The 14,944-nt window shown below is 41.4% G+C and overlaps 1 protein-coding gene across 1 annotated transcript in view; it reads right to left on the bottom strand.

Annotated features, from left to right (window-relative positions):
* SCARB2 (scavenger receptor class B member 2) overlaps positions 1-14,944 on the bottom strand; it is a 504,993-nt gene that overhangs the window by 199,544 nt on the left and 290,505 nt on the right. The window contains exon 6 of the mRNA XM_085640974.1: positions 10,665-10,784. Within this exon, the coding sequence (XP_085497100.1) occupies positions 10,665-10,784 (120 nt within the window). The remainder of the gene's footprint in view (positions 1-10,664; positions 10,785-14,944) is intronic.

The raw sequence follows: 14,944 nt of genomic DNA, 5'->3' as shown, positions 1-14,944 counted from the left end.
TCCAGTGTCTGGAAAATTCACATTTAGCTAGTATGTAGGCTAGGTCTTGAAATTTTCCAGTAACTTTGGTTTTAGTTGTATGTGGAAACCACCCTAGAAGACAATGGCCCAGGGAAAGGGGACCACCTCTGTCTCAATGTCAGCCTCAATTGTTGTTGTGACCGCCTCCCAAAAAGTACACGGGAAGGGACACTAATAGGACATTGGCTGACATCAAAGGGTCATGTAATGGAATGCCATAATGTCAGCTGAGGAGAATGTTGGGATAGGCCAATGGGGAGTTTGTTGTTGGTGGCTGAGGTGCATGAATAAACACCTACTTTCCCCATGTTGGTGTGTCTTCTGGTTTATAAGGATATACCTCATTTGGACAACGAGGATGGGATCTGGCACATCAACATATGCGACCAACAGTTTTGTGTTCTGTTTTTCAGTTAAAAGTATGCCAGTGTTCAAAGACCATGCAAAAGCCCCTCTTAGTGGGATCGGACGTGCTTAACTCCCCGTATGTTTGCATTTTCATTGACACGGAGGAGGGCATCTTTCATTCAGTAGCTGACTGTCCGAGAATATTGTTCAGGTGGCAGGGAATTATTGTACTCGCTCTCCGTATTTTCAGTCAGTGTCTGGGAGATAGTGAGCTTCTCACAGTGTGATCTGTTTTCACTTTTCTGCCTTATGTGAGTGAAAAGAAATTGATTTCGCTCAGCGCGACTCGTTCTCAGTTTCCCTATTTCAGCACGATCTTCTCTCTCTACAGAGAGATCCGTTGTTTGTTCCTCTGCAAATGTAGGCAAAGACTGTGGGCCTCGCTCGGCGCAAATTGTTTCCGCTTCCCAGCCACAGTGCGACTTGCTACCCTGCCATATTCTCTCGTATCTCACACAGTGACTCGGTCTCCACTCCCCTGCTTTTTAGGTCTCGCCTGGCGTTAGCAGCGCCAGGCGAGGGCTTCTTGGAATTGACACGGTTCCAGAAGTCCTGTGTCCGCTCCGCCTGCAAGTTCCATTGGCGTGTGTCGTTTCTCCTCATTACTTATGCTAAACATACTTCTTTGATTGCACCAGAGGTTTTTTAGACCCTCCTGGTTGCCACCCTGTCCGCTTTAGGCCACGCCCACCGGGATTGGATCGTGTACTGGCGGCATGATACTGTCTCCTTTGTTTACACGTGTGAGGACTTTTTTCCCATTAAGGGCTTTGGAAATAGCGGTGCATGTTTATTTTTGCATCGTGCTCCATGCAATTATTTAAACTTGTTATTGTTGATTTTTTGCTACGTGTTTTACAATGGCGACAGCTTGTATCAGTCGCTTTTCAGTCTCCCTTGCGATATAGCTCTTTCGTTTGAACTTGAAAAGATGCAACAATGTACGATCAGTGCTCGATCGGCTCGGCACACAAGCACTTTTATTTTTATTTGCACAGCGGTCTGCCGCGCGCGCGCTGTTCCTTATGTTTGTGTTTGAGTTATATGAAGCTCCACAATGGCATTTACCTTTTATGTAAGCACTCGTTTTTTTCACCTAACTGAGTCCCATGGGAACAATAAATACGGCTTGCTAGTCTTGCTTTCCAAATTATATTTAAAAAACACAGACAGGCGGGTTCACAATTCCCGGAAAGTAAGGAGCCAGGACTTAATCAGCTTCCCACGTCTCACAAAGGAACACTCGCCATCTCTAGAGACAGCTTTTCTACGCAGCTGGTACCCATTTGTTTTTATTTCAGTGGCCAGTGCTTTCTTGCAACTTGTGCTAAAAAATTGCCTGGGCATGTTGGTGCAACCAACGGACGCAGTGGACCAGTGGAGCCCCCAGTGCATGTGACTGCCTCTACGGGATACTTGCCTAGGAGTGTACCTATTTCCCGTCGTTTTTTTGCATTATGTCGTATTTTTCTAAAATCTATGCAAATAACTCGTAAATTGTATGATAGCCAGTGTTAGATAAATTGAGTTGCGTCACTGGTTTGCAGATGGTGGCTGGAGGGCGTCTCGGCGCCTCTGAACCTAAGCTTGCGTGCATCCCTGTTCCACTTGTGTTGTGCTACAGTGTCACAGACTCCGAGTGGGGGTGGGGTGTGGTGTAGTGCGCTGCTTACAGGTCACTCCCTCCCTGTCTGTGAGCATACCACCCCGCGCCTGTTATTTTCAGCGCCTCACCCTCCTGTCCGTGGGGGGGAGGGGTTCAGCTGGCTCCCCGTGTCAGTGTTCATGTGTGTTTGTACTGCCAAGGGCTGTTATTTTCAGATGCGTCACTGGCTCACGGAGCTGCATCCTTTTCCCGCCTCTCTGACGTAGGATCTTCGCTTGCTTCCCTCACCCCCCACCTCTCCTTCCTAGCCAAGCAGAGGAAATGCCTTCCTTTTAGGATGCAGACAGACTTTGGGGAGGAAACGCGGCTCTGAGGGGATTGGTGGGGTCTTAGCAATGAGAGGGAGTGGACTCTGCTCTTAATGGCTCATGACAGGGCGCCCTGGAAGCCAGCCCGCTCCCCCCCCACTTTGTTCCTGGGCAGCTGTTTACAACACAGGTTCTTCTTTGTGTTCTTTTCTACAGTTCCTTGGAGTTCTCAACCACTGACATGTTAACCCTGCCAAGCCAAGGTCTACTGCGTGTCATATCCCGCTAGAGCTGGTACCCAACCTTTCCCAGAAAGAAAATACCATCCATTGGCCTTTGTTTATGTTCTAATGTTTTACAAAGACCCGGAGAGACTCCTGTGAATATAGTGCCATCGAAACAAAAATAGAGCTTTGGAAACCGGACCAAACTGTTATAATGTTACTGACCAAACTACCTACTCTGTAACCTCTGTTGAGTATTGTGTTGTACAAACGATGACCATTTGTTAAGAACACATCAGATCCTTGTCGCATGACTTCCGGAAAGCCGCAGGGCTCTTTTGTTAAACTTCATCCACCTTTTCCTGGTTTTGTTTTTGTATACTGCTCAAACTTGTGCCGCCATTTGTCTGCGAGTGGAGTGATTTAGTATAGGTTCATGACTTCCTTGCACGTAAAGGTTCTTCCCAGAGGGTGCACAGTTGTACTTTTCCCTCATGCTCTTTTATGGGCAGTGTTAGTGAAAATCCGAGGATTTTAGCAGGCCGGCTCTTTCTGTTAACTCCACACCGGCATTCCCTTTTTAATCACCGGCCCTTCTTGTGAACATGACCCGGAGCCATGTCGTGACACTCCCCACCTCTCAGACGCCTATTATCGGGCACTGGACAGAGGCGTCAGTGGTGCCAAGAGCCAGCGCCGCACCTATCATTCAAACTCCCTGCACTGCCCCGCGCACCTCTCCTAGAGCAGTGCGTCTTTATTCCAGGCACGCTGTGCAGTTTACACCATGCACTTCCCTCGAAGGTGTTACATTTTTTCAAACATTAATCTAGAGAGGTGGTGTTGAGGAGCTGGGAGCTCAGCAGTTCATAGCAGTACTTTGTCAATGCAAGGACCTCACGCTGTTCCCCGTAGAGCCTTGCTTTGTGACCTAGAGATGTTAGTTATGCATCCACATGCCTTTTACTTATTTTTAACTTTTAAAATATATGTTTTCCTTAATCGTTGTTTAGTGTACTTTTCACAATTGCAAATCCAACTACATTTGAAGGAATGCAAGTACCAGAATGTAAACAAGAATTACAAATGCAATAGGTCTCGTCTTTCATTAAGTTAAAGCCATTTGCTTTGCTATATAATACCATTAGCAAAGCAAATGGCTTTAACTTAATCAAAGGTGAGCCCTATTGCATTTTCAATGCTTGTTTTTTGTGTCAAGATAATGTGCAGTGGGAGGCGGTGCTAAATATTTTGACAGCTGTGAGGGGTGGAGACATGAATATCTGAGAAAGCTCGTCAGTGGGCAGAAATAAAAGAGTGTCACCCATCAGACATTTAGAAATTCAATGTCTCTGCACAGGTGAAGGTTTTTTTTTGGCTGCCATCTTAAAGTTTGTGCTTGTCACATAATTTCTAGACGTTTATGGCCAAGAACAATTATTAGGAAACACAAAAAGATTAAATAGAGTAGTATTAGCATGGTTTGTTGGAGGATAAGTTACCAATTTGGATATTTGAACTATAAATTACAAATACTACCTATTTGGGCAAATTAGTGTTCAAAAGAATTAGGAGAAGACCATATAGGACGGAAAAGATGCAAAATGTAACGGCGCAACCATTTATTCTACAATCATCGAGAGAACCTGCATTTAAATGGAGTAAACGGAAAAATAGTTTTATTGAACTACTCCAGAGTTTGTGGCACAAATTTAAGTGCAGAAAGGTGACATGCGCTTCTGTTGCACTGTCTTGGAGCAGAAGGGCAAGAGATTCTTGAAAATTTGCCAGACTTACCACCCAATGAGGGTAGAGACTTGAATGAATATTAAATAGTAACAGCCAAATTGGATGCACATTACTCACCAAGAGTACGCACGATATTTGAGAGATATCACTTCAGCCTTAGGAGCCAAGGAAAATATGAGAGAGTAGAAGAACTTCGAATGTTAGCACCTATGTGTGAATATGGGGGAACCTTAGAAGAAATAATTGGGATCCGTTTTTCTTAAGATGTAACAGTGACAAAATCTGTGAAGAACTATAGATGAAGGATGAACCACCTTTGTAGGTGGTGCTTATTGTGGCAAAAAGAGTAGAACATATGCTGAAGTGTGTTGAGGAGTAAAACAATTAGAGGAAATTGATTGGTACTGAAGATGTTTGTTTCAAAAGATACAAAGGACACTTCTACTGATGTTTGTGTAGTTAAAACCAAAAACAGTCATAGGAAAATGTCACCGAGTTCAAATGGTCATGTTTTAGATGTGGTCTAGAGGGACACAAAGCGAATTATAGAACATGTCCGGCATAGTACCAAACGTGTAATATGTGTGGGTTAAAAGAGCATTTTAGTAAATGTTGTAGAAGTAAGAACAAGAATCTCTCTAGATCTAAAGTCCCTGAGGTATGTGAAGAAGTAGTGCTATAAGTGAAGAGTCTTTCCACAGGACATCCAATGGGAATGGCTATGATTGAAGGGGCAAAGGTCACAATGACATTTGATTCATGCTCACAAATCACCATTATTTCAAAAGAAACTTTGAGGAAGAAATGTTCTTATGGGTAAAAAACTCTGCAGCATGGATATAAAACCTGGAGGGTATGGCCGTTCAGAGATCAAAATGTTGGAGTATTTTGAAGCCAATATTGAAATTTGAAACAAATTCACAAAAGGAAAAGTTTATGTTTTGAATGAAGGAGATGATCTGTTAGGTTGGGTACACCTAGGTGATTTGGGAGTTAGTCTGAACCCCAACAACATTCCCCAAGTGCAGATAGAAGAGGTTTCACCCAAAAAGTTTGCACTTGTAGAGGAATTTAAAAGTTTATCTGAGAAGAGATTGGGGAAACTAGTTGGATATAAACATAAAATCAGGTTGAGAAAGTCAGCAGTACCAGTGGTAGCAAAAGTGAGACCTGTTCATAATGAATGCAAGATGCAGTACCTAAAAAGTTACAAAAGTTGAGCAATGGAGGGGTCATTGAATCTATAGAGGTCACTAAATAGCTTTCCCCCATTGTAGTAGCACCCAAAAGGAATGGGGATGTTCATCTTTTTATTGATCTAAGAGCTTTGAATAAAGAAATAACAGTAGACAGGGTTCCCTTACCTAATAGAGGAGAAATTATTTCCACATTTTCAGATGCAAAGATCTTCATGACTCTGGATTTGATATCAGCATACCATTAAGTAGAGTTGGAAGAGTCATCTCAAGAGCTGACGGCATTTGTGACCCCAATGAGGATGTACAAATTTAAAAGAATGCCGTTTGGTCTTATCTCAGCAGCAGCTGTATTTTAGAGGGCTATGCAAAAGATTCTTAGTGGCATCCCTGGGGTCAAATGCTACCAAGACGATATTATAGTTTTTGGATCATCCACGGAAGAGCATAATGTGAGGATCAAGGGAAGTTTTTAATAGGTTCGAAACAACGGGCTCACATTAAAAGTTGAAACGTGTAAATTTGGCCTTTGTGAGGTTGATTATCTTGGTTACAGATTGTCAGGTGAATGTATTCATCCCAAACAGGAGCTAATTAATACTATCATGGCCTTAAAAGAACCTGCTAACAAAGATGAGTTAGCTTACTGTTTGGGTATGATGGAGTACTATAGTACACATCTGCAGAAATTTGCCAGTAACACATATCACATGAAGGGTCTTCTCAAGAACGTGGTTGAATTTCAATGGAGTAAAGAGTGCATGGAGGAATTCAAAGCGGTAAAAAAGGAGTTAAATCAAGCTGCTTCACTGCAGTCATTTGATTCATAATGGAATGCCCAAGTAATTTGTGATGCAAGCGCAAAAGGTTTAGGAGCGTTACTGGTTCAAGAAAAAAATGGTCAGGAAAAGTTGACTGCATGCATTTTGACAGCTCTGAAAGGTGCTGAATATAATTATCCAGTAATTGAGAGGGAGTCTTTAGCAGTTTTCTGGGCAATAAATAGGTTTAAAATGTATTATGGGTATGGATGTTTTAGTAGAGAGTGATCACAAACCTTTAGTAGAAGTTTTTTCAAAAAGGGTTGGATTGCATTTCATCAAGAATACACAGATGGGTAGTGAGTCTACAAGAGTATAATTTCTTGATACAATATAGACCAGGAGCAGGTAACTATTCTGCTGATTGCTTATCAAGATTGGTGAATGTGGAGAATTCAAGTGAGATGGGAGTGGAGGAAAATGTTGATGAATTACTCAATTTATGCTCAAGGATGTGTGAATGAGGAAGAATGGTTGTCAGAACAAGAGAAGGATTCAGAAGTAAAGAAAGTCATAAGGTTGGTAAAGAAAGCAATACCACATGACAAGGAATTCAAAAATTGTGGTGGGTGTACGTAGATGGTAAGACATGAATTGTCAGTGGACAAGGGTTTTCTGTTGAGAGGCACGCATTTGGTTCCCTCACAAGGCTTGCAGAAGAAACTGTTACATTTGGCACATGAAGGCCATTTGGGTATTATGGCCTGCACTGAATAATGAGGTCAAACTCATGGTTCGAGAATGTGTAGTGTGTGATAAGGGTTTGAGAACTAGCCATGTCCCTGTGGTGTGTAGAGACTTACATTCTAATTCCTGGGAAGAGGTAGCCTTAGACATTCTGGAACCCATCAGGGGTGAACATGCTACACCTTATGTAATTGTTTTATTAGACTTATACTCAAGATGGTTTGAAGTATTATGTGTGAAACATATATATTCAACAGCAGTTATCAGATTTCTTGATAATATATTCAGAAGAGAAGATTTTCCACAGTATTTGTTATTTGATAATGGAGAACAATTTTGTTCTGCACGGATGGAAACATATTTGAGGGAGTGTGGGATAATTCATAAAAGATCAGAGCTATATCACCCTCAAACCAATGGTACAGTGGAAAGAGTAATCAAAGCTCTGAATCAGGGAATAGAGATAGCAAGAGTGAATGGTCTAGTCTGGAAGGAGGAGTTATCCAGGAGGATAGTAGGGTATCGTAGGTCTCCACATTCAACAACTGGAAAATCTCCAATTGAGTTGTACAAGGGGAAGAGCTCCCTATACCAAGGTTTGTCCTCCGTGGATGGGTTGGAACAAAGGTTGTGTAAACAATACAGTAGGTAAATGGAGAGAAAGAGGGATTGATCTACAGAATAAAAGGAAACATTTGTATAATCGGAACAAAAAAGCGAAAGAACAGGTAGTTAAGGTTGGTGACTATGTAAGAGTGAGAGCACCCAAGGGATGTGATAAATGGTCTAAGTTCACAAGGAACTTGGAAGTGGTCAAGTTGTTCAAAAATGCTGTTAAGACACATGAAGGAAGAATCTGGAACAGGAGTAGAGTTGTTGTTGTACATTTATCTCAGGAGAGGAAGGTACATGGTGATGGTCATCATGTGGTAATAATGAAGGGAGAGAGGAAGTTCCAAATACTATGAACTTAGAAAATGGATACTCAGTATAGGGTTTCAGAAGGAAAAGTTAGAGTATGTAAGAAACCTTCCTATTTACAGGATTTTGTGGATCAATAATACAAGACCTTTTGGTATTACAGCAAGTACTACATTGTATTGTTATATTTCATTCATATTTCAATTTACAAAATGGTGTTTAAGTGCTATATTTGTTGTATTCATACTTACAAACTTATTGTTCATATTAAGATTTTTTTATAGTCTGACATTTATGTTAATTGAATCAAGTTTATTGGTAGAGAGAAAATTTAAAATGTATATAGGGTATTCATAAGTTTTTTTAATTGTTTAATGAAACATGTTATGAGAGGGAGATGAGTGGCATATTGGCTGACAGCATAGGACACGTCATGGAATGCCATGATGTCAGTTGAGGAAAATGTTGAGCTCAGCAGTTGGGGAGCTGGTTGTTGGGAGCTGAAGTGCATGACTATAAACCTAATTTCCCCGTGTTGGTGTGTCTTCTGGTTTATAAGGATACACCACAGCACTACCAGAACATATGCAATAGGTGCTCTTCCTTTTCCCCACATTGGAGGCAAGCCGCCTTTTCTACCTGAAAGTATCTCCTGATCCTCGGAGGAGTAAGATATGATCTGTGCAGGATATAGTAGTTAATTAACTTATAGCGCACGTTTCTTGAGACTTTTAGCTTCCGTTCCACAATAATGTCCCAGTCTTTGATAGGGATTGGAATCCACAAGTCTTCCTCCCACTGTCTCCGCAGGCGCTCCAAATAGCACTGGAGGTCACTGCGTATTTTTATAGAGACATGAGATCGTCTTAATGATGCCCACCGATAAGACCACATATTGGCAGCATCTGAGTGCACTGGTTCAGATGAACCAGTGCCTCAGTGCTTCCTTAGCACCGAGGTGAGAGCTCTTTGCATGAGGAAATGACCCTGTGGCAAGTCAAATTCTGCTCTAAATTCTTCAAACAGGAGAAATTCAGAATTTTGTAATAGGTCTCCCACCTTTGTTGCTCCCGCTGCAGACCAAGCATCAAGTCCTGCCCAGCATTCGCCATGGGGCAGCTGTTATAGCATGGGGAGAAGCAGATCAGGGGAGTATGGGATCTTACCATTTGATTTTTGCATACACCTAGTCCAGCATCAAACAATTAACCTGAGCTCCTCAGTGTCACCAACGGTGAGCTGCCACACTCTTAGTAGTACCTTAATAAGGTTCACCGCTGCAGTCTTAATAGTACTTTAATAAGGTCCAAAGTCGCTGGTGCGAATGGGCTTGGAGCCCTGTCTGGGTTGCTCCCGGTCGCCAGCCACTGGATCAGCACGTTTAATTGAGCTGCTATATAGTATACCTCAAAGTCAGGGACCGTCAGTCCCCCATTCGTCATGGAGTGCTGGACTGTGGTCAACGCTACCTGTATGGCACCCGCCCCTCCATATAAAGAAGGTAACCAGGGAATCCAAGTCTCAAAACATTGCTCTTGGGATTCAGACCGGGAGCACACCAAAAAAGTAAAGGAGCTGCGGCAAGGCCACCATCTTCAGAGGAGACACCAGCCTACCACTAAAAGTGGCAGTGTCTTCCGAAAATCCACAGGAATGTTGAGGGAGTGGATTGCCCTACCTATGTTGCCCTTCAAAAGATCTGCAGGTCGTGGTAGGTCCTAACCCTCAGAAGCAGGGTTCCTGCTGTAGGTGTTCTAGATATTCTTGTGGGCCTCTATTTGGTGCTGTAGGGAAAAGCATGGACTTCTGCCAGTTTACCTTCAAGCCAGACAGTAGGCCAAAGCTCTCCAGCATGTCCCTGGCCCCATTCAGATCCCCTTGGTATAGTGAAAGAAAAGCAGGAGGTCATCCGCATACAACGCAATGCGGTGTTGTGAACCCCGAATGTCCAAGCCCTGATATCCACAACCCATTCAAGCATAGCTGGCCAAAGGCTCCATAGCCAGCACAAAGAGCAGGGGGACAGAGGGCACCCTTGCCGCGTTCCTCTCTCCACCCTCTGACTCAAGGATGGTTTTTCCCTGGGTGGACTCTGGCAGTCTGGTTCGTATAGAGGAGCCTTGTCCATGTTACTCATAATGACAAGCTGTTAATGGATATTGGACTTGTTCGTAATCACAAAATGATTCATGACTTATCTCGATCTTTGGCCAGATCACCAAATTACTCTTTCTCCTCCTTTTAGGCTAGTGCTTAGAAAGGAGCAATTAAAGTTTCAAAGCAATGATTCCCTAGTTATTGAATCCTGGACTAAACTCAGTGGCAAAAAAAGAGGATTGGAAAAAAGAGCTATCATGTAGAAGGTTTTCAGAAGATCAGCTGGACCTCAAAAAGTCTGGATACACACACCATCATTTCGATGGATGGTTTTTCAATCTTCTACACACCTACTCTAGATCTACCGTTTAGATCGAAGTTTTTCAAGCATGCGAATCTGTAAAAATATTTTCCTGCAAAAACCAAACAATAATAAAATTGTGACAATTGAACTGATTTGTTCATTTGCTTTACTGTCATCACTGCATCAGTGGAGAGACATGGAAGCTTATGTATCTTTAATGAACACAAGTTCATCAATTCACCTATGATGAGAGAGAGGCTCCTGTGCATAACAAACAGTGCAATTGAAACATAATTTATATCTTTATATAATTCTTCCTTACCTGCAAAGGTCTGAAGAAAACATGTACAGAGTTTCATCTTTGCTTATTAACGGATGAAAGTAGGTCCCGTCTGTTCCGTTTATCTTGTTGCATGAATCTGATGTCCACCATTTAAGGCCCCTTAAGAAAGGAAAACATTTTAAATCACAAATATAAATGCCTACAGCAAACCATGTGAACACAGTAAACATGCAATACAATATTTTTTTTGATATTCAGATTTTACAGTAAATTGTCACTAATTCCCAATCAGAGAGAGGAGTTGGCCAAAGGGCTAGGGCTGTCGACCTTGAATCTGCGGAACCGGGTTCGAGTCTCGGCAATGACGCTGAACATACTGTGATTCTTGGCAAATCACTTAATCTCCCCGTGCCTAACAAAAAACTAAAAAATAAAATAAATGAATGTGTCCTCATGTAACGTAACTGGTGCTATATAAAGCGCTCTGATACCCGATACCGGGTCAAGTTTGTGCTATATAAAACTACGTAAAATTAAAAAGTCCCCAAAAAATCCTATGCACATGAACAAAAATGAGCATAGAGTAATGTTTAAGAGGAAAAGTATATGAATTAACAAGAAACATTGCAGGGTAATGTGCATGGCTCGTTAAGAGCAGACACAATTGCAATAGGTTGGTGACATTGGGAATATGTTTTTTATATTTCTGAAAACAAAAAAAGAAAAAACATTCATGATAATACATCTGCATAAGCCGCCTCCGGTACACTGGAGCCATTTTCAAGTGAAATCACCCGCTTTGTGACTCTCTGGTAACTTTGCAGTCAGTGTCAACTTTAGGATTTTGGGGCACCAGGGCGAGACAAATTTGGGGGGCCCAATCCAGAACAAATTTTAATTTTATTTCCCAGTTCTTGCTAAATCAAGCCTGCATAATACCAAACAGTACTAAATTACATGTTATACTTTAACACGGCCACAAAAAAAAGTTGAAATAGGTCTTTCTGATAAACCAAAACGTCCTTAAAATGATACAGGCTAGGGAAACCGAGACCGAGATAGAGGTAGGGATATAGGGAAAGAGGTAGGAATATAGATAGAATAGGATACGTAGAGGTTAAATGGAGACAAAATAAAGGGAATGTTCACTTTCCAAGGGGTCTCCTGGAACGTGGGGGTCCTGGGCAATTGCCCACGCCTTAAAATATCTCTGTTTGCAGTTCAGTAACCAGGAAAATTGGAGAAAAATGTTTGCAAATGCAGTTGGCCTTCTACAGGTGTGTCCATAATTTGTGTTGCCCATATTTGCCCCCTGCTTAGTGGCTCCCTTTAAATGTGCGAAGACAGGGTCATTAAAAATTAGCAATCCTTTAGTCACTACTCTTTTGCAGCTAAAATCCTTTTGTATGTGTGCAATCGAGAAAGGTGCGAAGAACAGTTTAAAAGACTGACATCATAAATTGTTTTTGAGTACATTGTGAGTTTTTTTAGGACTACTGAATTTTCATGAAATATGTATTATTTTGTGAACTGGGCCCTTGCTGTTCAAATCCCCAAATCTGGCGATGTCACCTTTAGTAAGGGCCTGGATGAAAGTGCCACAGAAAATATCAGCCCCTGAGCAAACTACTGTGTGCAGGGGTTGGAATTACGAGTTGTATGGACTTTAAAGCACCAGGCAATTACCAGGTGCGACAAAGTACGCACCCATGTTACAATTTGGTCAAACGATTGAAAATTTACCTGGGAAAGAAGGCCCGTGAATACCAAGACATGAGGATTTTGCTGCAGAAAGCACCCACAATCTGCAAACAGATCACAACGAACCAAGCACGAACTCCAGTGCCTTGAGACCCTCACAGATGATAGCCGTAAAATCCTTCATTGATTAATTGATATTATGCCTTCTATTAAGGTCACAAATGTATGGGACCTCATAAAAAGGCCCCAAGTCTTGTCTATAAAATCCTACTCATTCCCTTTTTCTTCTACTCTTATACAGGAATGGTTTGCGCAAGTCAACACAAGATACAGCGAAGAGCAACAGGGTCGTTGGTCCCACTGTCCTCTTGGAATGAAAAGTTGGAAATTGTATTGAACGCTTGTTGTTCTCCTTTCAAATATTTCAGAGCATTGAAGATAAGAAATGCAAGTCATATTTATAAAGGTGCTAGATCAATGGATAGAACCAATTCCATTGTAGGCAAGTTAGAGATGCCACTTGCTCTGTTTATTTTATCTGCCCATGCAGGCTGATGCCTCCCTACCTCAAAACATTTTGAACTTTGTTGTATTTAGGCCCTGGGCATGGATTACTAGCAAATGCTTGTGTCCAATGCAAGATAAAAGGATTATGCAACAGGCAGACCAGCGAGTTAAAAGAAGCATCAGGTTTATTCCATGCACCTCAGCCACAGCATACCAACGCTCCTCACTCTACTATGTAGAACTTCGTGACCGCAAGGTTCCACTGTTCTAGTCTCTTCTACCACGTTCTGGTAGTTCTACAGTGCAAGTGACATAAGTGAGGGACAGATACCACAGCTTGCTTGGGCAAAGTGTCTGCTTACTTCCATGCCTCAAGTTATTTCATTTAGATTACAATCTGCCTGCTATTTGGGTCCCATGTCACTGTTTTAGCAATTCTAGCTTAAAGGTGAACTTTTAATTGCACACACTGCAATTTGTAAAAGCACTACAGTGAGATGTGTTAACTGTCTCCTTTCCTTTTTGTTACTTGTGTGTTTTTATTTTCCACGTTCATTTTAAAAGGCAACAAAATGTAGAAGTGTTCAAGTCAACTAGTTACGATATTGCATTGTCTCCCATTTATGTCAAGATAATGCCCCTCAACTTATTGTGGCCTTCTGCATTGCCATAAAGTCTGCATTTTACGCACGCAAAACTTACTAGGTCACCACTGAGAGAGATGAGCAGTTTAGATAATGAATACATGCCAACATTTTAGAACAGGAAAGTGGGGGATTTTGAAAACCAATTGGGGGACTGTATGTTCCCCACTGACTTTTACTTAAAAAGAGGTAATTTTAGGCATAAGACAGCTAAAATAAAGTCATTATTTACTTTAACAAATCAGGAGTCTCCCGCCCGAATCGGGTCTGTTAGCATGATCTGCCTGTTCTGTCTTCAGGCACCATATCGCTCTTTCCAGCATTTCTAGCGAGAAACGGTCACAATTATGTAAGAATCACCTGGAGAGGGCCTTTGGGTCTGCCCGCATGTTGGGAGTCTGAAGTATATGTTTCAAGTGGGCAGACATTGTGTGGTTCCACAAAAAAGTGCTTACCCTCTACACAGCTGTGTTCATTTTGCTTATTCAGCTGCTGAAGCTTCAACTTTCAGGGGCACACAAATGATATTATAATATTATGAAAGTGTCTTAGATAACTACTTATGTTTTCCTCTAGCAGCAGGACAAATAGAACAAGGGCACCCATTTACCAACACAGATTTTTAAATCTGGCTTGACAGTGCAACCCTCCCATACCTTATGTGATCAACAAAAAAGAGCCGTCAGAGACCTAGTGAGAGAGGAACTTAGGCTCCACCCACATGTTGGTCTTACTGAGTAAAGGATTTTTTTGATCTGAATTTGTGTGCTTCCACTAAAAAGACTGCATGCATTAAAGCAATAGGCTTTTAAGGATGGACTCTTATTACACTGTGCTAAAGCATGTAGGGTTGTTAAAGCACTTATAGAAGTGAGATTGCTTTGCCAGATGTATTTTGAATACAATTGAAACACTAAAACTGTATACCTGATGGATAACTTGTAGGAAAGTTAAGGACAGTTTATGCTTAGTACAGTAGGCCTGAATTGGTTATGGTGACAAGCCAATGATAAGAGGTTTTTTGTTTCACAAAATGTTAAAGAAACCTTGAAGGGAATGATTTTGGTGTTGCTAACAAACCAGAGTGGGTGAATATTTCCACTGAAATAATTAATTTTTTCTAGAATCTCTTAGACGTCTGCCAGGATCTTGTAATAATAAAAAAATAACAAAATAATACATGTATATATATATATATATATATATATATATATATATATATATACATGTATATATATATATACATATATATATATATATATATATATATATATATATATATATATATATATATATATATATATTACCTACTGGCGGTCGCCAGTAGGTAGTTATAGTTAGGACCCTGTTTCCATAGGAAATCCGCAACATTCTATTTGGAATAACTTTGGCGCCGGTCGACGAATCCTCGCGAAATTTTCAAAATAGGTGGGGCGCTATGCTCCGCTCCTACCCTGAAAGTCTCGG

This window comes from Triturus cristatus, chromosome 2_2 (genome assembly GCF_964204655.1).
Source record: "Triturus cristatus chromosome 2_2, aTriCri1.1, whole genome shotgun sequence".
In the NCBI taxonomy this organism is placed as follows: Eukaryota; Metazoa; Chordata; class Amphibia; order Caudata; family Salamandridae; genus Triturus; species Triturus cristatus.
Note: the sequence above shows the minus strand (reverse complement) of the source record. Positions and strands in the feature narration are given on the sequence as shown.